The 24,497-nt window shown below is 37.2% G+C and overlaps 1 protein-coding gene across 7 annotated transcripts in view; it reads right to left on the bottom strand.

The window, feature by feature from the left end:
* Positions 1–24,497, bottom strand: part of GCFC2 (GC-rich sequence DNA-binding factor 2) — an 81,540-nt gene that overhangs the window by 51,043 nt on the left and 6,000 nt on the right. For 6 of the 7 annotated variants that reach the window (XR_010662341.1, XR_010662343.1, XR_010662344.1 and 3 more), the window contains exons 3-4: positions 8,896–9,117; positions 7,661–7,758 (exon numbers count right to left, since the gene is read on the bottom strand). Coding sequence is in view for 4 of the 7 variants with exons in the window: in XM_065929224.1 (XP_065785296.1) it covers positions 7,661–7,758; positions 8,896–9,117 (320 nt within the window). In the remaining 3 variants the exon portion in view is untranslated. The remainder of the gene's footprint in view (positions 1–7,660; positions 7,759–8,895; positions 9,118–24,497) is intronic. The other variant, XM_065929223.1, reaches the window with a different exon arrangement.

Consider the following 24,497-nt stretch of genomic DNA (forward strand, 5'->3'; position numbering starts at 1 on the left):
AATCAATAAAAACAAGGGTTGTTTCTCTGAAAGAATAAATAAGATTGACAAACCTCTAGCCAGTCTCACCAAGAAGAAAAGAGAGAGGAATCACATAAACAAAGCGAGATATGAAAGAGGAGAAATCACAACTGATATTGCAGAAATAAAAAAAAAAAACTGTAAGAAAACACTATGAACAATTATATACTGACAAACTGAACAACCTGGAAGAAATGGACAAATTTCTACAAACATAACAGGTCACCAGAATTGAATCAAGAAGAAACAACATACTTTGAAAAGACCAATCACTTGAAGTGAAACAGAATATGCAATTAAAAAAAACACAAAACCTCCCTACAAACAAAAGCCCAGGACCTAATAGCTCCTCAGGCAAATGAGTTCAAAAAAGAACTCATACTGATCCCTCTCAAAATCTTCCAAAAGACTGTAAAGGAGGGAGAACTCCCAAGAATATTCTATGAAGCCACTATTACCCTGATACCAAAACCAGATAAAGATACTATAAAAAAAAGAAAATCACAGGCCACTATCTTTGATGAATATAGATGCAAAAAGTCCTAATAAAATACTAGCAGCCTGAATCTAACAACACATAGAAAAGATCATAAACTATGACCAAGTTGGATTCATCCCAGGATCACAGGGATGGCTCAACATGCATAAATCAATCAATGAATGTGATTAACCACATTTGACACAGAAAAGACAAAACTACATGATCTTCTCAATAGATGTAGGAAAAGCATTTAACAAAATTCAACATTCATGATACAAACTCTTAAGAAACTGGGTACAGAGGGAACACACTACAATGTATAAAAGCTACAAACCTACAGCCAACATAATACTCAGCGATGAAAAATGGAAAGCCTTCCTGGTAAAATCTAAATCAAGACAAGGATGCCCACTCTCACCTCTTCTATTCAACACAGTACTGGAAGTACTAGCCAAAGCAAACAGACAAAAAAAAGAAATAGACGGTATCCAGACTGGACCTGAAGAGGAAAAATTGCCATTTGAAAATGTAACATGATAATAGAAAACCATAACAACCCACACAAAAACTATTAGAACTGTTAAATTCTTGAACTAGCCAGGATACAAGATTAACACACAGAAATTGGTTGCATTTTTTTTACCCTAACAAGGAACTATCAGAAAGTGAAAGAATAAAAATAATACCTTTTAAAATCACAAAAAAATACTTAGAAATAAACCTCACCAAGGAGGTAAAAGACTTATGTGCTGAGAACTATAAAACATTAGTAAAGGAAACTGAAGATGATTTAAAGAAATGGAAGACATCCCATGCTCTTGAGTTGGAAGAATTAACATTGTTAAAATGTCCATACTACTCAAAGCAATCTACAGATTTAATGTGATCCCTATCAAATTACCTACAACATTTTTCACAAAACTAGAACAAATAATCCATATGAAATCACAGAATTGCCAAAGCAAACCTGAGGAAAACAAGCAAAGCTATAGGCATGACCCTCCCAAACTTCAGACAATCCTATAAAACTACAGTAATTAAAACAGTGTGATAATGGCACAAAAACAGACATGTGGATCAATGTAAAAAAACTAAGAAATAAATCCACACAACTATGGCCAACTGGTCTTTGACAAAGGAGGCAAGAATGCAACAATGGAGGAAAGAATTTCTTCAGCAAGTGGTGTTGGAAAAGTTGGACAGCCACATGTAATTTAACAAAGTAAGAACATACTCTTAACTCCATACACAAAAAATAAATTCAAAATGGTTTAGAAACTTAAATGTAAAGCATGACATCAGAAAACTCTTGGAAGAGAACATAGGAAAAACATTCTCTGACATAAATTATACAGTTTTTTTTTTAAGATATTTTCTTATGTCAAAGCAAATTAGAAATAGAAGCAAAAATAAATACGTAGCACCCAATCAAGCTTATAAGCTTTTGTACAACAAAGGAAACCATAAACAAAATGAAGACAACCTATGGTAGAAGAAAATATTGGGTTGGCCAAATATGAGAAAACCAGAACAAAGTTTTTGAACAACCCAATATTTGCAAATGATCCAACTGACAGGGAGATTCCAAAATCTACAAACAGCTCATACAACTCAATAACAATAACAACAAAAACAACCCAATCAAAAAATGGATAGAAGATCTACATAGACATTTTTCTAAAAAGACACACAGACAGCCAACAGGCACATGAAAAAATGCTCAACACTGCTAACCATTATAAGAATACAAATCAAAACTGCAAGGAGGTACTGCCTCACACCAGTCAGCATGTTGCTGTTTTTCAGTCACTAGCAGTGTCTGTCTCTTTGTAAGCCCATGGATTGCAGCATGCCAGGCTCCTCTGCCAGAACTTGCTCAAATTCATGTCCATCAAGTGGGTGATAGTATCTAACCATCTTACCCTCTGCCGACTGACCCCTTCTCCTTTTGCCTTCAGTCTTTCCCAACATCACGGTCTTTTCCACTGAGTCAGCTCTTCACATCAGAGAGCCAAAGAAATGGAGCTTCAGATTCAGCATCAGTCCTTCCAGTGAACATTCAGGATTGATTTCTTTTAGGATTGACTGGTTTGAGCTGTTTGTAGTCCAAGGGACTCTCACAAGTCGTCTCCAGCACCAGAATTCAAAAACATCAATTCTTTGGTGCTCAACCTTCTTTATAGTCCAACTCTCAAATCTGTACATGACTACATGTACATGACTACCAGTCAGAACAGCCATCATTAAAAAGTATACACATAACAAATGCTGGAGAGGGTGTGGAGAAAAGGGAATCCTGCTACACTGTTGTTGGGAATGTAAATTGGTGCAACTACTGTGGTCAACAGTATATGGAGGTTCCTCAAAAAACAAAAAATAAAGCTGCTATATGATCTTGCAATCCTACTCCTGAGCATATATCCAAAGATAAATATAATTCAAAAAGATACATGCACCCCAATGTTGACCACAACACTATTTACAATAGCCAAGACATGGAAACAATCTAATGTCCATTGACAGATGAATGGATAAAGAGGAAGTGGTACATATGTACTAATAGAATAGACTGCTACTCAGCCATAAAAAAGAATGAAATAATGCCATCTGTAGCAACATGAATGGACCTAGAGATCATCATACAAAGTGAAGGAAGTCAGAAAGAGAAAGACAAATACCATATGATATCACTTAAACGTTAGGTCTAAAATATGACACAAATGGACTTTTACCTATGAAACAGAAATAGACTCACAGATATAAAGAACATACTTGTGCTTCCCAAGGCAGGGGAAATGGGGAAGAGACAGATTGGGACTTTTGAAGTATCAGATGCAGATGAAACTTATGTATAGAATAGATAATCAAGAAGGTCCTAATCTATAGCCCAGGGAACTATATTCAATATCCTGTGATAAAACATAATGGAAAAGAATATGAAAAAAGAATGTATATATAAAACTGAGTCACTGTGCTGTACAGTAGAAATTACAATATTATAAATAAGCTAAACTTCAATAAAGTAAATTAAGAACAGCAACAAACCAAATATTTGTGTTTTCATGATAGAAGTTGCCATCTAACTCCAGTTGAGTGAAAGGATAGCAAATAGTAGTCTGCTGGTGGGTTTGTAGGGTAAAGCTTTTAATTTTGTTTAAGCCACCATTATTTGGGTTTTCTCTTACTTGCAAAGGAATGCGTTCCTGGGTAATACATGTTGTAACACAATATATTTCACATTACAAAGAAAGAGAAACAACCAAAAACATCTCTGATCAAAAGAAAGAAAAAAAAAGGAAGGAAAAAAACCAAGCAAATATTTCTGTTCTTATTAATAGTAGTGAAAAAAAATAATTCAGATTGCAAATAACTGGAAAATAGAATGGCTCAGAGACTTCTACAACTGAAGGCTTACTTATACTTAGCTTTTTAGTTTTAATAACATGAAGACTATCAAAAATTTTCTTACTTAAAACAGCAAAACAAATTTCAAAGCACTCCTACTAAAAAGATTAAAAATAAAGTTGTTAATAATTTTAAAATTTTAAAATTAAAATAATTATAATTTTGAGCCTTATAGCCACCTGCTCAGGTAGGTAACACTATCATTCAAACTTTATAATTTCCATTTTATTGCTGAGAAAATAGATTTAGAAAAATGAAATTATTTTCTCAGAGTATACGAGTATTTATTGAGCTCTCACCATATTAGGGACTATGGGATATAACACTGAAAAAAATAGTTAATAATTCTTGACTTCATGGAGAGTGTATTTTAGTGGTAAAGTCAGAACCCAAATCCAGGACATCTGACCCCAAGTGTAATGCTTTCTGTTGTTAGTTTTGTTTTAACCCTATTTATTTGTTTGAATGTCACATTTAGGCATCTACCATACTTTTAACTGTAAAATTAAAAGTAAAAAAGATATAGTTGCCTCAAGGGGCTTACAATATATGGAAAGCATTTATAATCTAGTGGGAAAAGAACATGATGTACATGGTATAGTGGGCTGAATGATGGCCTCCCAAAGTTAGGTCTATGTCCTAACTCGTGGAACCTCTGAATATAACCCTGTTTGGAAATAGAGTCTTTGGGGTTGTAATTAAGTGAAAAATATCAAGATGAGATCATTCTGGATTATCCAAGCAGGCCCTAAATCTGATGACACGTATCCTTATAAGACAGACATTAAGCAGAGGCACAGAGAAAGCCGTGTAAAGAAGGAGGTGGAGACAGAAATTATGCGGTCACAAAGCAAGGAATACCTGGAGCTACCAGAACTTAGACAAAGCAAGAACGAATTCTCCACTGAGAGATTCAAGGCAATCCCTACCAAAATGCTGGGCTACCCAGTGGGTTAAGAATCCACCTTCAATGCAGGAGACACAGGACATGGGTTCGATCCCTGGAGGAGGGCATGGCAACCCACTCCAGTACTCATGCCTGGAGACTCCCATGGACAGAGGAGCCTGGGGGGCTACAATCCATTGGGTTGCAAAGAGTCAGACATGACTAAAGCTACTGAGCACGCACACCAAAATACCAAGGAAATTTTTCATGGAATAAGAACAAATAATCCTAACATTTATGTGAAACCACAAAAGACCTTGAAATAGCCAAAGAGTTCTTAAGGAAGAGCAAAGCTAGAGATATCAAGCTCCCAGATTTCAAATTACAGTAATCAAAACAACATATTACTGGAACAAAAAGAGACACATAAATCAATGGAACAGAACAGACAGCCCAGAAGTAAACGCATGCTTATATGGTCAGTTAATCTATAACAAAGAAGGTAAGAACATACAATGAGGAAAAGACAGGGGTGGTGGTTTAGTCGCTAAGTTGTTTCCAATTCTTGTGATTCCATGAAGTGTAGCCCACCAGGCTCATCTCTCCATGGGATTTCCCAGGCAAGAATACTGGAGTGGGTGGCCATTTCCTTCTTCAGGAAAAAAGACAGCCTCTTCAACAAAATGGTGCTGGGAAAACTGGACAGCTACATTTTTGCAAAAGAATGAAATTGGACCACCTTCTTACACTATTTACAAAAATCATTTCTGAAACCATAAAACTCCTAGAAGAAAACATAAATGATATATCTTTGACATCAATCTCAGCAATATTTTTTTTGGCTATGCCTTCTCAGGCAAGGGCAATAAAAGCAAAGATAAACAAATGGTACTACAAACTAAAAACATTTTGCACAGTAAAGGAAATCATCAATAAAACAAAAAGGCACCCTATTGAATGGGAGGAGATATCTGCAAATGATATATTTCATAAATAGTTAATATCCAAATTACATTAAGAACTCATACACCTCAATATTAAAAAAAAAAAAAAAAACCTGATCAAAAAATCCACAGAAGATTGGAAAAGATATTTCTTCAATGAAGAGTTAAAATGGCCAACAGACACATGAAAAGATGCTGAACATCACTACTCATCAGGGAAATGCGAATCAATACCACAATAAGACACCTCACACCTATTAAAACAGTTATTATCAAAAAGACAACAAATGGAACTTCCCTGGTGGTCCAGTGGTTGAGAGTCTGCCTTCCAATACAAGAGAAGTGGGTATGATCCCTGGTTGGGGAACTAAGATCCCACACACTGCAGGGAAACTAGGCCTGTGTGCCACAACTAATGACCCTGCATGCTCTGGAGCCTGCACACCACGACTAGAGAAAAGTCTGGGTATGCCACAACTAAGACCTGACATAGCCACATAGATAACAAATAAGTTGTGGCAAGGGTGTAGAAAAAAGGGATCCCTTGTGCACTGTTCATGGGAATGTACACTGGTACAGCAACCAGAGAAAACAGCATGGAGATTTCTCAACACGTGAAAAAAAAAGAACTACCATATCATCCAGCAATTTCATTCTAGGTAATTACCTGAAGAAAATAAAAACATTAATGTGAAAAGTTCTGAGCAACCCTATGCTCACTGCAGCATTATTCACAGTTGCCAAGATAAGGAAGCAATGTAAGTGTCCACTGATACACAAACAGATAAAGAACATGTGGTCTGTGTGTACATGCATGTGTGTGTGCATGAGCGTACTTCGTAGTTCAGTTGTGTCTGACTCTTGCGACCCTCTGGACTGTAGCCCACCAGGCCGTTCTGTCCAAGGGATTTCTTTTCATGCAAGAAATACTGGAGTGGGTTGCCATTTCCTTCTCCAGGGGATCTTCCTGACCCACGGATCAAACCCACATCTACTGTGTCTCCTGCACTGCAGGTAGATTCTTTACCCAATGAGCTATTGGCTAAGTCTCATATGTGTGTGTGTGTGTGTATACACACAATGGAATATTATTCAGTCATAGAAAAGAATGACATCATGCCATTTGTCACAACATGGATGGATATACAGGGTATTATGCTAAGTGTAACAAGACAAAGACAATCTCTTTGATCTCACTTATATGTGGAATGTAATAAAGAAAACAAAACAGACAACTTATAGATACAAAGAACACACTGATGGTTGCCCAAGGGGAGGGGGAAATAAGTGAAGCGAATTAAGAGGTTCAAACTTTCAGTTATAAAATAAATAAGTCACAGGGATGTAATATAGTGGTCCCCAATCTTTTTGGCACCATGGACGGATTTTGTGGAAAATAATTTTTCCACAGATCAGGAGTGTGGGGGATAGTTTCAGGATGATTCAAGCATATTACATTTATTGTGCACTTTATTCCTAATTTAATGCTGCCAGTGATCTGATAGAAGGTATTAGTTCATGTCCCAGAGGCTGGGGATCCCTGATGTAATATATAGCTTAAGGAACATATTCAATTACGCTGTAATAATTTTGCATGGTGAAAGGTGGCTACTAGACTTATCATGGTGATTTATTTCATCATGTATTTAAAAGTCAATCACTGTTTTCTACACCTGAAACTAACAAAATACTGTATGTCAATTCTACTTCAATTTTTAAAAGAATAAAAAAAGGGGGGGGAAGATTCTTCCCCAGGGGCTTCAAAAGGAGCACATTCCTACCAATACCTTGAATTGAGACTTCTAGTCTCAACAACTGTGAGAGAATAAATGTCTGTTGTTTTAAGCCATCAAGTTTGTGGTAATTTGTTACCACAAATACATATGGAATGAAACTAATACATATGGTATAAAAAATTACTACCTTTGTGATTTTAACAGCTTTCCTCATCTGCTGCTGCTCCCAAATATCTTGATTTTTTTCATCTTGACTATCATCACTTGTTTCTTCATTTCTAGTTTCTAGGAAAAAAAAGTTGATGTATAAATATTCCATATTTTTCCATTCTAATTAAAGTGAAGTGAAAAGTTGCACAGTCGTGTCCGACTCTTTGCGACCCCATGGACTGTAACCTGCCAGGCTCCTTTGTCCAAGGAATTCTCCAAGCCAGAATACTGGAGTGGGTTCCTTTCTCCAGGGGATCTTCCAACCCAGGGATCGAACCCAAGTCCACTGCATTGCAGGTGGATTCCTTACTGTTTGAGCCATTCTAATAGCAGCAGCAATCAGCAATTCAGGAGCTTATAAATGGCTTAGCAGCACTTTTTATGTGTTAACTTTTTCTTCCCAATACCTAATTCTAGGAGGAAGGCACTATTAGTATCCTCTCTTTACAAACAAAGAAATATAGATAGCGAGGTTATATAACATAACCCTGTATCAAAGGACTGTGTTGAAATCAGGCCTTGATTTGAGCAATTTGACTTCAAAATCTGTACTTATCACCACACTGTCTCACTGAAAACATGGCAGTCTCACTTAAGAAAAAAATTGGGAAAAAATGAAACACTTGGTTTCATCAGAGATTCTCAATTATGCCTGAGAATCTATATATGTATCAAAAATAATTTCCAGGTTAATAGGAACCAAAATACCATTCAGAAATGGTATTATCTGAAGTGACAAAAATTTGGTAAAATATTCCTCTTAATAAATGAGAAATGTGAAAATATTCTTTGAGACATAATGATTACTGGTTGAGGAAAACTTTTTACTAGGGCAGGGAAGATTTTAATATATGAGACCTGAAATCCCTATAGATGCTTCCATGTTAAAAAATCTTATAAAAGTGACAATGGAAGTCTTCAATATCAAAAATATTTTATCGAAAACTCTACAAATTTTTTTAACCTGTCAAGAACGATCAAGTGGAGATCAGATAACAGTAAACATTATTGTACCCTGGATAACATTTTGATACAGACATATAAAATATTTTAGAAGTCATGATGTCAGTGATATTGGTATAAAAAAAACAAAACTTAAAATATTTTAGAACAGCAGATACTACATTATGTTTTTATGGTTATACTTACCATAATATATTCTACTGAAAAATGCCTTAATATTCATATACTACAAATAGATTAAATACGTACTTGTTTCTTCAGCCATTCTTTGTCTAAGTGTTTGAGGCTTCGGGGTAAACGGCATTATATCTTTAAAATCATCAGGCTCACTTTCAGAGTCTTCACTGTTTTTCTTCATACCAGAGTTGGTGAAGGCATGTTTTACATCCAAAGAAATATAGTCCTCTTGGGCCCTGGCCAATTTGCATTTTCCATAGGTTGCTTGAATAAAAACTGCATCAGGGATATCTACTGAAAGAAACAAAGAGGAGGATATTGAAAACAAAATACCAAAAGAAAGAAATATTCCTCAAAATTAAAGGAAAAAAGCACCATTTTCCCAATTTTTTCATTATTTTGATATAACTAAATGATTCAAAATCTGCATCAATAATGGAAGATATTTTGATAGAGGTTAAATATAACATAAAGAAATAAAGCAAACCTAGAAGCATCAGAAAATAAACTGAAACAACTCCAATTAATCTTTTGTCTTTCTTATTCATCAGATGCTGTTGCTGACTTTTTGTTGAGGGCTAGCTACTTCTCCTTTCCAGAAGTTCTGAGATTACCCAGGTAGGGATGTGGACAGGGCTGAGCATGGAGTTACTCGTGGAGCGTGGAGAGCAGAATGACAGTGGGAGAGCAGTCTGACATAAAGTACGAGGGACAGCCTACTGTGACCTGCCCCTAGACATTAGGCATCCAGGCACACAGGGAGTGAGAAACAGACTAAAAGCCAGCACACATTCAGATCAGGCTCAAGGGCCTGTGGTAATTCTCACATAAACAAATATAAGTTAAAAAGTATAAAAGAAATAATCAGGTTATTTACCAAGATTAAAATATTCAAAGGACAACATCTTTTCATACACCCTTATTTTTTATTCAGTACAAACTTCATTGATATCTACTCTTTCAACTCAAAATAAGTTTCTTCATGCATGATCTAAGTTGAAATTTATCTTTACACTCAGGAAACAAACGGTTTCTTAGGTAAACAAAATGGAGAGAGAAATAATCACTTCTAGCACTTCAAAAATATTAACAGGAATACCAAGTCACTGAGTAAAATTTTCTAACTTCTCTCATAAATTATTCCAAATTCTTTGAGAAATAAAAGGATGTCATATAACTGGAGATACAGAAATACTCTATGTTTTAATAAATTATTTTAATTGGAGAATAATTACTTTACAATATTGTGGTGGTTTTTGCCATATATCAACATGAATCAGCCGTGGGTATACATGTGTCTCCCCATCTGGAACCCCCCTCCCACATCTCTCCCTACCCTATCCCTCTGGGTTGTCCCAGAGTACTGGCTTTGGGTACTCTTGTTTCATGCACTGAACTTGCACTGGTTATCTATTTCACACAGGATAATATACATGTTTCAGTACCATTCTCTCAAATCATCCCACCCTCGCCTTCTCCCACAGAGTCCAAAAGTCTGTTCTTTATATCTGTGTCTTTTTTGCTGCCTTGAATGTAGGATTGTTAATACTGTCACTCCAAATTCCATATAAATGTATTAATATACAGGATTTGTGTTTCTCCTTCTGAATTACTTCATTTTCTATAACAGGCTCTGGTTTCATCCACCTCATTAGAACTGACTCAAATGTGATCATTTTTATAGCTGAGAAATATTTCATTGTGTATATGTACCACAACTTCCTTATCCATTCATCTGCCAATGGACATCTAGGTTGCTTCCATGTCCTAGTTACTGTAAACAGTGCTGCAATGAACACTGGGGTTCAATGGGTCTCTTTCAATTCTGGTTTCCTCAGTGTATATACCCAGCAATGGGACTGCTAGGTTGTATGGGAGTTCTATTCCCAGGTTTTTAAGGAATCTTCACAGTGTTCTCCATAGTGGCTGTATGAGTTTCCATTCCCACCAACAGTGTAAGAGAATTCCCTTTTCTCCACACCCTCTCCAGCATTTACTGTTTGTAGACTTTTTGATGACAGCCATTCTGACTGGCGTGAGATGACACCTCATTGTGGTTTTGATTTGCATTTCTCTAATAATGAGTAATGTTGAACATCTTTTCATATGTTCACCAGCCATCTGCAGAGTCCTTGAACTACAAGGAGATCAAACAAGTCAATCCTAAAGGAAATCAGTGCTGAACATACATTGAAAGGACTGATGCTGAAGCTCCAGTACTTTGGCCACCTGATGCAAAGAACTGACTCATTGAAAAAGACCTTGGGGCTGGGAAAGATTGAAGGCAGGAGGAGAAGGGGATGACAGAAGATGAGGTGGTTGGATGGCATCACCAACTCGATGGACATGAGTCTGAGCAAGTTCCAGGAGTTGGTGATAGACAGGGAAGCTTGGCGTGCTGCAGTCCATGGGGTTGCAAAGAGTTGGACATGACTGAGCAACTGAACTGAACTGATATCGTCTTTGGAGAAATGTCTGTTTAGTTCTTTTGCTCACTTTTTTGATTGGGTTGCTCGTTTTTCTGGTATTGATGAGCTGCATGAGCTGCTTGCGTACTTTGGAGATCAATTCTTTGTCAGTTGTTTCATTTGCTATTATTTTCTCCCATTCTGAAAGCTGCCTTTTCACCTTGCCTATGGTTTCCTTCATTGTGCAAAAGCTTTTAAGTTTAATTAGGTCACATTTGTTTATTTTTGCTTTTATTTCCATCACTCTGGGAGGTGGATAATGGAGTAGGTCTTGCTGTGATTTATGTCAGAGAGTGTTCTGCCTATGTTTTCCTCTAAGAGTTTTATAGTTTCTGGTCTTACATTTAGATCTTTAATCCATTTTAAGTTTATTTTTGTGTTTGGTGTTAGAAAGTGTTCTAGTTTCATTTTTTACAGGTGGTTGGCCAGTTTTCCCAGCACCACATGTTAATAAAGAGCTTGTCTTTTCTCCATTGTATATATTTGCCTCCTTCATCAAAGATAAGGTGTCCATAAGTGTGTGGATTTATCTCTGGGCTTTCTATTTTGTTCAATTGATCTATAATTTTGTCTTTGTGCCAATATCATACTCTTTTGATGACTGTAGCTTTGTGGTATAGTCTGAAGTCAGGGAGGGTGATTGCTCCAGTTCCATTCTTCTTTCTCAAGATTGCTTTGGCTATTCGGGGTTTTTTGTGTTTTCATACAAATTGTGAAATTATTTGTTCCAGTTCTGTGAAAAATACCATTGCTAGTTTGATGGGGATTGCATTGAATCTATAGATTGCTTTGGGTAGTATTCTGATTTTCACTATATTGATTCCTCCAATGCATGAACATGGTGTTTTTCCATCTGTTTGTATAATCTTTGATTTCTTTCATCAGTGTTTATAGTTTTCTATATATAGGTCTTTTGTTTCTGTAGGTAAATTTATTCCTAAGTATTTTAGTCTTTTCAATGAAATAGTGAATGGGATTCTTTCTTCAATTTCTCTTCCTGATTTTTCATTGTTGGTGTATCGGAATGCAAGGGATTTCTGCATATTAATTTTATATCCTGCAACTTTACTACATTCATTGATTAATTCTAGTAATTTTCTGGTGGCATCTTTAGGGTTTTCTATGTAGAGGATCATGTCATCTGCAAAGAGTGAGAGTTTCACTTCTTTTCCAATTTGGATTTCTTTTATTTCTTTTTCTTCTCTGAATGCTGTGACTAGGCCTTCCAAAACTATGTCAAATAGTAGTGGTAACAGTGGGCACCATTGTCTTCTTCCTGACTTTAGAGAAAATACTTTCAATTTTTTGCCATTGAGGATAATGTTTGCTGTGGGTTTGTTGTATATGGCTTTTATTACATTGAGGTATATTCCTTCTATACCTTCCTTCTGGAGAGTTTTCATCATAAATGGATACTGCATTTTGTAAAAGGCTTTTTCTCCATCTATTGACATAATCATATGGTTTTTATCTTTCAATTTGCTAATATGGTGTAACACATTGATTGATTTGTGAATATTGAAGAATCCTTGCATCCCTGGAATAAAACCCACTTGGTCATGACGAAAAACACTCTAATTTTTTAAACAGATAAGGAGAAACAGTTCTTAGAAATTACAGAATATACTTGACACCACAACTAAGAAAATCATGAAGTGGTTTTTTAATTATGAAGCAGTAAGTGGTGAACACTAGAAACCAACATGCTCATTAAAAACAAGGAGAAGCAAATCAAGTGATTTACTTGACTAGAATTTTTTGTAAAATAGTACCAGGAAAATGACACAGGTCTCTTCAACTTCTTAAAACACTCAGGATAATGTTAGCATTTCCTGACCTTGGTTACACATTAGAACTACCTGGGAAGGTTGATAATCTGATAACTAGACTCCTATCCAAAACATGGGATCTAAATTCAGTTGATCTGAGGCAAAGGTGAACAGTGGTATGTTTTATAGCTCCCTCAGTTCAGTCGCTCAGTTGTGTCAATTGTGTTCAGTCAGTCAGTTGTGTCTGACTCTTAGCGATCGGACTCTTTGCAACATGGACTGCGGCACGCCAGGCTTCCCTGTCCATCGCCAACTTCTGGAGCTTGCTCAAACTCATGTTCATCAAGTCGGTGATGCCATCCAAACATCTCATCCTCTGTTATCCCTTCTCCTTCTGCCTTCAAACTTTCCCAATCTTTATAGCTCCCTAGGGGAATTTAACAGAGAAAGCAATGGCACCCCACTCCAGTACTCTTGCCTGGAAAATCCCATGGATGGAGGAGCCTGGTACGCTGCAGTCCATGGGGTCACAAAGAGTAGGACATGACTGAGCAACTTCACTTTCACTTTTCACTTTTATGCATTGGAGAAAGAAATGGCAACCCACTCCAGTGTTCTTGCCTGGAGAATCCCAGGGATGGGGTCGCACAGAGTCAGACACGACTGAAGTGACTTAGCAGTAGCAGCAGTAGCAGGGGAATTTAATGTGCTACCAGGCTTCAGCAATAACTGAACCGTGAACTTCCAGATGTTCAAGCTGGTTTTAGAAAAGGCAGAGGAACCAGAGATCAAATTGCCAATATCCACTGGATCATCAAAAAAGCAAAGAGTTCCAGAAAAACATCAATTTTCTGCTTTATTGACTATGCCAAAGACTTTGACTGTGTGGATCACAACAAACTGTGGAAATTTCTAAAAGAGATGGGAATACCAGACCACCTGACCTGCCTCTTGAGAAATGTGTATGCAGGTCAGGAAGCAAGAGTTAGAACTGGACATGGAACAACAGACTGGTTCCAAACAGAAAAAGGAGTATGTCAAGGCTGTATACTGTCACCCTGCTTATTTAACTTATATGCAGAGTACATCATGAGAAACACTGGGCTGGAAGAAGCACAAGCTGGAATCAAGACTGCCAGGAGAAATTCCAATAACGTCAGATATGCAGATGACACCACCCTTATGGCAGAAAGTGAAGAAGAACTAAAGAACCTCTTGATGAAAGTGAAAAAGGAGAGTGAAAAAGTTGGCTTAAAGCTCAACATTCAGAAAACAAAGATCATGGCATCTGGTCCCATCACCTCATGGCAAATAGATGGGGAAACAGTGGAAACAGTGGCTGACTTTATTTTTCTGGGCTCCAAAATCACTGCAGATGGTGATTGCAGCCATGAAATTAAAAGACACTTACTCCTTGGAAGCAAAGTTATGACCAACCTAGACAGCATATTAAAAAACAGAGACATTACTTTGTCAACAAAGGTCCGTCTAGTCAAGGCTATGGTTTTTCCAGTGGTCATGTATGGGTGTGAGAGTTGGACTATAAAGAAAGCTGAGCACCGAATAATTGATGCTTTTGAACTGTGGTGTCAGAGAAGACTCTTGAGTCCATTGGACTGCAAGGAGATCCAACCAATCCATCCTAAAGGAAATCAGTCCTGGGTATTCATTGGAAGGACTGATGTTGAAGCTGAAACTCCAATATTTTGGCCACCTGATGCGAAGAGCTGACTCATTTGAAAAGACCCTGATGTTGGGAAAGACTGAAGACAGGAAGAGAAAGGGGCGACAGAGGATGAGATGGATGGGCATCACTGACTCAAAGGACACGAATTTGGGTAAACTCCAGGAGTTGGTGATGGACAGGGAGGCCTGGCGTGCTGTGGTGCATGGGGTTGCAAAGAGCTGGACACAACTGAGCAACTGAACTGAACTGAACCAGGGTTATGATGATACACTTACATTCAAACACTCAAGTGCATGAATGCAGAAACAAAAATACTTGAACTGGAAGTGATTCACCTATCAGTCTCTCCCCCAGTGGCTCAGATGGTAAAGAATCTGCATGTAATGCAAGAGACCAGGGTTTGATCCCTGGGTTAGGAAGATTCCCTTGGAGAACGAAATCGCAACCTACTCCAGTATTCTTGCCTGGAGAACTCCATGGACAGAGAAGCCTGGCAGGTTATAGTCCATGGAATTGCAAAGAGGTAAACATGTTTGAGTGACTAACACTTTCACTTTCACCTATCAGTGACTTAATGGGGTTTAATCAGTAAATTACAAGCAGTGGACTAAACAGTCAGTAAACTAGTGTTACATAAAGCTAATCCTCTCTCAAGCTACGATAAAGAAATAAAAGCTCAAGGAAGACGACTCCATCCTGTCCTGTCTATATCTAATACCTAGTTCAAGGGTTCCCACATAGCAGATGCTGTTCAGACATAAGAGGAATTAATAATGTTAGCATACTGCTTTATAATAATAAAAACATCATATTCTTACAGATTTATAACTCATAATTTTCACATATATCATCTGACCTAAAAAGTAGTGGTTAGGAGGGTGATCAAGATGGCAGAGTAGGAGCTCATTTCTCCCCACAAACACATCAAATACACATCTACAAGTGAAACAATTCTCACAGAAAACCAACTGGAAACTAGTAAATCTACACAAGCAAAGCTGCAAGAAGGATCTCCATGTAACTGGGTAAGACAGGGAAAAAAGGGGGCATTATGACAAGATCCATGTCCTTGGGAGAGACATGTAAGCTCTAAGGTCCACACTGGCAGACTCTTGTCGGGGGAGTACCCCTGCCAGCTGAGAAATCTGTTGGGACAGAGAGAGGGGCTGGAGAAGCCTAGACCTTATTTGCGTGCAGGCATGCTGACTTGCTAACAGTAAGGGTGAAAAGGAACTAGTGCTGATGGCTGCTCCCCCACTGTTCTTCCCAAGCCTCACCTTACTTCCCAATCAGAAGCATGCTCCAAGTAGGGCCACAAATACAAATACGCTAAGTGCAAAACCTGGGAGAGAACACCATTTACTTCTGTAGAGACAGTCTTGAGGGTCTGGGCTGTGGTCCTGGCTGAATCACGTAGCCCACTGTCAATGTACACATGGAAGGGAGTGAGTCTGGGGGTGGCACACCAGGTGGTACCACAGAAACGCATGGTGGCTGGATGCTGAGGCTCAGTGGGAAGGCCCTGGGCAGGAGCATGCAATGGTTCATTTCCCAGCAGGAGTGTTCCAGCCCTGCCCACTCCACACCTCAGCATGGAGCTCAAATTAGAGTAGACAGGTCCTAGAAGAGGTCTGCCACAGAGGCAGCCCAGCCCAACAGCACAACCACCTTGGTCCTACAGCCACAGTGCCCCAGCCTCTAGACCCACTCCACAACAGAGCCTACCACTAGGTCTGGAATGAACACAATGGAGAAAGAGATGTGAATTAAACTGTATCTAGCAGATGCCTGCATGGGCAGCACATGGCTTCACTGTGACCACACAGGCCCCACTTGCATCAACAGTCACTTCTTTTGGGGCAGGGCAGGCACTCAAGTCTGATCAAACACAACCTTCAGGGCTTCTACTTCAATACTGTGGGCAGAGCCTGCCCCTAACAGAGCTGTGACAGCCTCAGAGAAAAGAGGAGGCCCTGCCCACCACAGAGTCCAGGTTCTGGACACTATGACACCAATCACATTGCATGTCAAGGGGATAATAGCCAGCAAATGCTGAGGAAAGATGTGCCTGGCACCCACACCAAAAGCAGCCCACACACCAAAAATATCTGACCAGCATGGTCTACACAAGGATAGTCCCACATAAAAATACCCCTTCAAGACCACAGTAGATAAATGTTTCTCCAAAATTCAGAGACAGATAAAGTAAAATGAAAAAGCAGAGGAACTACCCTTAATTAAAAGAACAAGAAGAAACCCATGAAAGAACAAATAATGAAACAGACCTCATCAGTCTACAGGCACTGAGTTAAAAAAGAAGGTAAAAAAAATTCTAAAAGAATTAAGAAATATTATCCATAGAAATGCAGATCACTGTAACAATAAACTAGAAACTATCAAGATGAACCAGTCAAAATTAGACAACTCAATTACTGATATTAAAATGAACAGCAGACTAAATAACACAGACCACATAGTGATTTGGAAGACAGAATAATGGAAATCACTCAATCAGAATAGCAGACAGAAAGACAAATGAAAAAACATGAAAGCAATATATGTGACCTACAGGATAGTATAAAGCATGCTCATCTATGAATAATGGGGTTCCACAAGGAGAAGAGAGAGAAAAGGAGACTGAAAATATATTTGAAAAAATTATGGGTGAAAACTTCCCAAACCTTGAAGAAGGAGCAGATAACCAGGCATAGGAAGCACAGAGGGTCCCAAACAAGATGAAGAGAGACCCACACCAAGATACACATCATAATTAAAATGGCAAAAGTTAAAGTGAATTTCTAAAGGCAGCAAGTGAAAAACAAAGAGTTAATTATAAGGGAACCACCATGAGGCTATCAACTGATTTCTCTGTAGAAACTCTGCATGCCAGAAGGAGTGGCATGATACATTCAAAGTCCTGAAAGGGAAAACCCTGCTACCTTGGATACTCTACACTGTGCTCAGTTGCTCAGTTGTGTCCGATTCTTTGTGACCCCATGGACTATAGCCCTCCAGGCTCCTCTGTCCATGGGGGTTCTTCAAGCCAGAATATTAGAGTGGGTTGCCATTTCTTCAACCAAGGGATCTTCCCAAACCAAGGATCAAACCCAAGTCTCCTGCATTGCAGGTGGTTTCTGTACCATCTGAGCCACCAGGGAAGCCCCTGAATACTCTACTCAGCAAGATTACCATTTAGAATAGGAGCAGAGATAAAGAATTTCTCAGACAAGTAAAAACTATAAGAATTCAGTATTACTAAACCTACCCTAAAAGAAATATTGAAAGGTCTCTAAATAAGAGAGAAACAAGAATCTATAGGAACGGGAAAATCACAATGGGATGCCAAATATATAAGAGGATTGAAGATCACTTAAATAATCTATGTGCTTCATAGATTAAAAAAATATTCTTGTAAAAGCAATTATAACTACAATGAAAAGCAAAAGAATAAGCATGAAGATGTAAAATACGAGATCAAAATTTTAAATGTGGGGGAAGGAACTATAAAAATGTAATTTTTTTTACAACATGTTTGACTTGTATGCCTATCACTTTAAAGCAAGTTGATATAGTTATGGGTCAACATATCAATATTTGAACCCCACAGCAATCACAAATTAAAAACATAGAAGAGATTCATAAAAACCAAAAAAGAAAGGAATTCAAGCAAAATACAAAAGAAAACCATCACACCACAAAATGAAAAACAAAAAGAAGAAACAGAAAACAAGTACAAAAACAACTGGAAAACAAGGTTTAAGATGGCAACAAATACATACTATCAGTAATTTTACTTTCAAAGTCAGTGGACTAAATGCTCCAAATAAAGAGTGGCAGGCTGCATAAAAAAACAAGAACCTACAATACACTACCTATCAGAGATTCACTTCAGTGTGAAAAACACACACAGATAGAAAATGAGGAGATGGAAAAAGATATGCAAATGGAAATGATGAGAAAGTGGTAGTAGCAATACGTATATCAAACAAAACAGACTTTAAAACAAAGGCTACAAAGAAAGACAAAGAGCACTGTATAATAATAAAGAACTCAATACTAGAAGAGGATTTACACTCATTAACATAGATACACCCAATCTAGGATCACCTAAATATATAAAGCAAATACTAAAAGTTAACTGAGCAGTTGCGGATCATTAATTTTAAATCATTATAACTAGGCTCAAACATATCTTTATTAAAATAGGAACCTGTCTTGGTCAACATATTTTTGCCAATAAGAAATAAGTTTATTTATTCCTGTAGCGTAGAAATCCATGCATCAGGATTCAATAAGCTCTTGGAAAGCATTTTCTGCCTCCTGCTGGTTATGGAAGAATTTTTCCTGCAAAAAGTCGAGATGCTTGAAGTTGGTGAGAGGTCCGGTGAATATGGCAGATGAGGCAAAATTTCGTAGTCCAATTCGTTCAACTTTTGAAGTGTCAGTTATGTATTGTAGTCAGGTGTTTTCATGGAGAACTCGGTCCATTCTGTTGACCAATGTCAGCTGCAGGCACTGCAGTTTTCAGTACAGCTTACAATTTGCTGAGCACTCTTCTCAGATGTAACGGTTTCGCTGGGACTCAGAAAGCCATAGTTGTCAAACAGAGAGCAGACCACCAAAGAGTGACCATGACCTTTTTCTGATGCAAGTTTGACTTTCGGAAGTGCTTTGGAGCTTCTCAGTCCAACCATTGAGCTCATCACCGCCAGTTTTTGTATAAAAACTTTACATTGAGCTCATCACCGCCAGTTTTTGTATAAAAACTTTACATTGCACATCACAGTCTGAGAAATGGTTCGCTGTTGTTAAGCAGAATAAGAGAAAATGACATTTCAAAATGAAGACTTCTTTGATTTTCAGTTAGCTCATGAGGTACCCACTTACTGAGCTTTTTCACCTTTCCAATTTGCTTCAAATTCCAAATGACTATAGAATGATCAACACTGAGTTCTTCTGCAACTTCCTGTGTAGCTGTTAAAAGGATCAGCTTCGATGATTGCTCTCAATTGGTCATTGTCAACTTCTAATGGTTGGGCACTATGCTCCTGATCTTAAAGACTGTTGTCTCCTTTGCAAAACTTCTTGAACCACCACTGCATTGTATGTTTGTTAGCAGTTCCTCAGCCAAACGCACTGATTTTGCAAGTTGCTTTATGATCCATTTTGAACTCGTTTAAAAAAATCACTCAAATTTGTTTTTTGTCTATAAGCATTATTTCTATAGTCTAAAATAAATATAAAATAAACAGCAAGCAGTAAATCATTATCAAAAAAAACACAAAGCAAGAAATGTGCAATAAAATGATATGTAACATAATCACATTTATTTCAGAATGTATTCCAATATCAAATGGTCAAGTTCAACAATGTAAAACCACTATTAATCTTCTGCCAACCTAATAATAGATGTAAAGTTACAACTGACAGGAATACATAACAGTAAGAGACTTTAATACTCCACTGACATCAATGGACAATCCAGTAAGGTGACAAATGAACTAAAAGAAAAGAATTCACATTAAAAAAAAATCTCTAGGGAAAAAAAGTAGAAATCAACCATAGAAAGAAAAATGGGAAAAGATCAAACATATGTAGACTAAACTACATGCTACTAAAAGTCCAATGGGTCAACAATGAACTAAAAGTCAAAAATACCTTGAAACAAATGACAATGAAAACACAACCATATGAAATTTATGGGATACAGCAAAAGTAGTTCGGGGTGGGGGTGGGGGCGGGCAGGGAAGTTCATAGTGATGTGGTCTTCCCTCAAGAAACAAGAAAAATCTCAAATAAACAACCTAACCTAACACCTAAAAAAATTAGAAAAAGAAAAAACAAAACGCAAAGTCAGCAGATGGAGAAGGAAATGGCAACCCACTCCAGTGTTCTTGCCTGTAGAATCCCATGGACAGAGGAGCCTGGTGGGCTACACTCCACAGAGGCACAAAGAGTCAGACATGACTTAGCAATGAAACAACAAAGTCAGCAGAAAAAAGGAAATAATAAAGATTAGAGAGGATATAGATAAAACAGAAATCAAAAGAACAATAAAAAGATCAATAAAAACCAAGAGTTGGCTTTTTGAAAAGATAAACAAAATTGACAAACCTCTAGCCAGGTTCACCAAGAAGAGAGAGGAACCAAATCAACAAAATAAGAAACGGAAGAGGAGAAATAACACTGATATCACAGAAATACAAAAAATCATAACAGAATACTAGGAACAATTATATGCCAACAAATTCGACAACCAAGAAGGAATGAACAAGTTTCTAAAACATTACAGCCTGCCAAAACTGAATAAAAAAGATACAGATAGTTTGAACAGACCAATCACTAGAAGTGAAACAGAATCAGTAATTTTTAAAAAACTCCATATAAACGAAAACCCAGGACCTGACAGCTTTACTAGGAAATTCTACCGAACATACAATGAGGAACTTAAACTTATCCTTCTCAAACTCTCCCTAAAGACTGAAGAGAAGGGAACACTCCCAAATTCATTCTATGAAGGCCACCATCACCCTGATACCAAAACCAGACAAAGACACTACCAAAAAAAAAGAAAATTCAGTGCAACATCTTTGATAAATATAGATACAAAGGTCCTCAGCAAAATATTAGCAAATCAAACCCAACAATACATAAAAAAGATTATACAAAATGATCAGGTTGGATTTATCCTAGAGTGACAAGGATAGTTCAATATATGCAAATAACACTGACAAAAGGAAAGTAAAAACTCACATGATTTTCTCAAAAGATGCATAAAAAGCATTTGACAAACTTCAGTATCCTTTCATGATAAAAAACTCTCACCAAAGTGTGTATGGAGGGAATGTATCTCAATATAATAAAATCTATTTATGACAAACCCATAGTCTACAACATACTCAACAATGGAAAGAACATGTTTCCACTAAGTTCTGAATAAGAAAAGGATGTCCATTCTTACCATCTTTTTTTTCTTAGTCAGTACACATCCAGAATTTATTCTAATACATTGTGAAGAAATAGGGTCAAAGATGAAAAACATATTATCATCTCATAATCACAGAAGATTTAATCCTGCTTATATTTAAAGAAATGTAATAATTCTACACAACAGTGCTCTGTGTATTTGCCCGACTCCAACGACCAAGGTTTTACATTCTATCATCTTGCCTCTAGTAAGCAATGTAAAACCACTGCTGAAGGTGGTGACTATGACTATATGTTCTATAGTTCTTGCTCAAATGCTCAGTCATGTCTGACTCCTTGTGACCTATGGACTACAGCTTGGCAGGCTCCTCTGTCTATGAGAGTCTCCCAGCAAGAAAACTAGAGTGGAGTGCCATTTCCTTCTCCAGGGGATCTCCTCAACCTAGGAATTGAACCTGTGTCTCTTACATCTCTGGCACTGGCAGGTGGATTCTTTACCACTAGCACCACCTGGGAAGCCCCCAAAGGAGAAAAACATATTACCATCTCATAAAATAATCATAAGATTTAATCCTGTTTATATTTAAAGAAATGTAATAATTCTACACAACAGTGCTATGTGTACTTGGTTTTTCTTCAAGCAATGAAACCTAAGAATTGTGCTTCTTATATACTTATTTATTATTTTATATAGGAGTATGGGCTTCCCTGGTGGCTCAGATGGTGTAGAATCTGCCTGCAAGGTGGGAGACGTGGGTTCCATCTCTGGGTCAGGAAGATCCCTTGGAGAAGAGAATGGCAATGCACTCCAGTGTTCTTGCCTGGAGAATCCCATGGACAGATGAGCCTGGTGGGCTACAGTCCATAGAGTCACAAAGAGTCAGATATGACAGAGCTACTAACACTTTCACATAGGAGTATAGTTCATTAACAATGCTGTTAGTTTCAAATATACAGTGAAGTGATTCAGTTATACATATACATGTAGCTATTTTTTTTCAAATCCTTTTCCCAATTTGGTTGTTACAGATAATTGAGGAGAGCTCCCTGTGCTATTCAGTAGGTCCTCGTTGATTATCTATTTTAAATGTAGCAGTGTATACACATCAGTCCCAAACTTTCAATCTACCCCCCTCACCCTTCCTCCCTGATATCCATAAGTTCATTCTCTGAGTTTAAGAGTCTGTTTCTGTTTTATAAGTGGTTCATTTGAATCGTTTTTTTAGTTCTGCATATAAGCAATATCATATGACATTTGTGATATTTATTAAAACAAAGAAATAATACCATTTACAGCAAGTAGCATGGATGGATCTGGAGATTATCATACTAAATGAAGTAAGTTATGCAGAGAAACACAAATAGCTCACCATTTCTATTCAACATAGTTTTGACAGTTCTAGTTACAGTAATCAGACAAGAAAAAGAAATGAAACATATCCAAATTGGAATTGAAGAGATGAAGTTATCATTTTGCATAGATGACACGATACTCTATATGGAAAACCCCAAACATTCTACATAAAAACCATCAGAATAAATAAATTCAGTAAGATAGCCAGGCTACAAGATTAATATACATAAATCTGTTGTATTTTTTTACTCTAACAATGCAATATCAGAGGGGGAAAGTAAACAAATTCATTTAAAATCATATAAAAAAAAAATCCTAGGAAGAAACCTAACTAAGGAGGTAAAAGACCTAAATGCTAAGAACTATAAAACATTGATAAAGGAAATTGAAGATGATTCAAAGAAAGGGAAAGATATCACATGCTCTTGAGTTGGAAAAATTAATATTATTAAAATGGTGATATTATCCAAGGCAATCTTCAAATTTGATGCAATCTCTATCAAATTACTAACGACATTTTTTCATAGAACTAGAACAAATAATCCTAAAATTTATAAGGAACCACAAAAGATCTCCCAGGGCAATCCTGAGGATAAAGAAGAAAGCTGGAAGCATAACTCTCCCAGACTTCAGATAATACTACAGAGCTACGGTAGAGCCCAGAAATAAAACCACACACCTACTGCCAATTAATCTTGACAAAGGAGGCAAGAACAGAACAACAAAAAGACTCACAGACGTAAGAAAAAAACTTATGTTTACCAGAGGGGTAAGGGTGTCAGGGAGAAATAAATTAGGAGTATGAAACTGACACAAACTACTATACATAAAATAGATAAGCAATAAAGACTTACTGTACAGCACAGGGAACTATATGCAATATCTTGCAATAACCTATAATCTCAAAATAATCTGAAAAAAATATATATAACTCAATCAGTTTGCTATACACCTGAAACTAATACTGTAAGTCAACTATACTTCAATTAAAAAAAATAGAAGTTAATACTATGCCCCACTGGTAAGCAGTCTCTGCAAAAATGAATATCTCAAGGCAGACATTCCAGTACTGGATCATTCAGTAGACATATCATCTGAACAGCAACAACAACAACAAAAATAAATGCACTATATCTTCTATATACTTCCTTAAACTTATCTCATTTCTTCTTTTTTCCTTTCCAGAATAAAAGAAAAAATGTTCCTTGCAGTACAAGTTTTCATCTTTCAATAACACCTTAAGGGCTATGATAATCAAAAACTATTCAATATATTTCCAAACTCTGCCTTCTCTCCTTAGGTTCCCAGTGCTACCAACACTTTACAAGTACTGCCTTACCCTGTCTAATCTGTCATTTTCTACAGCAGCATGTTAAATACAGTAACCGCCAGCCACATGTGACTATCTAAGCAAACTAAAAATCCAGTTCCTTAGTCACACTAGCCACATTTCAAGAATTTTACAGCCA

This window comes from Muntiacus reevesi, chromosome 3 (genome assembly GCF_963930625.1).
Source record: "Muntiacus reevesi chromosome 3, mMunRee1.1, whole genome shotgun sequence".
Classification (NCBI taxonomy): domain Eukaryota; kingdom Metazoa; phylum Chordata; class Mammalia; order Artiodactyla; family Cervidae; genus Muntiacus; species Muntiacus reevesi.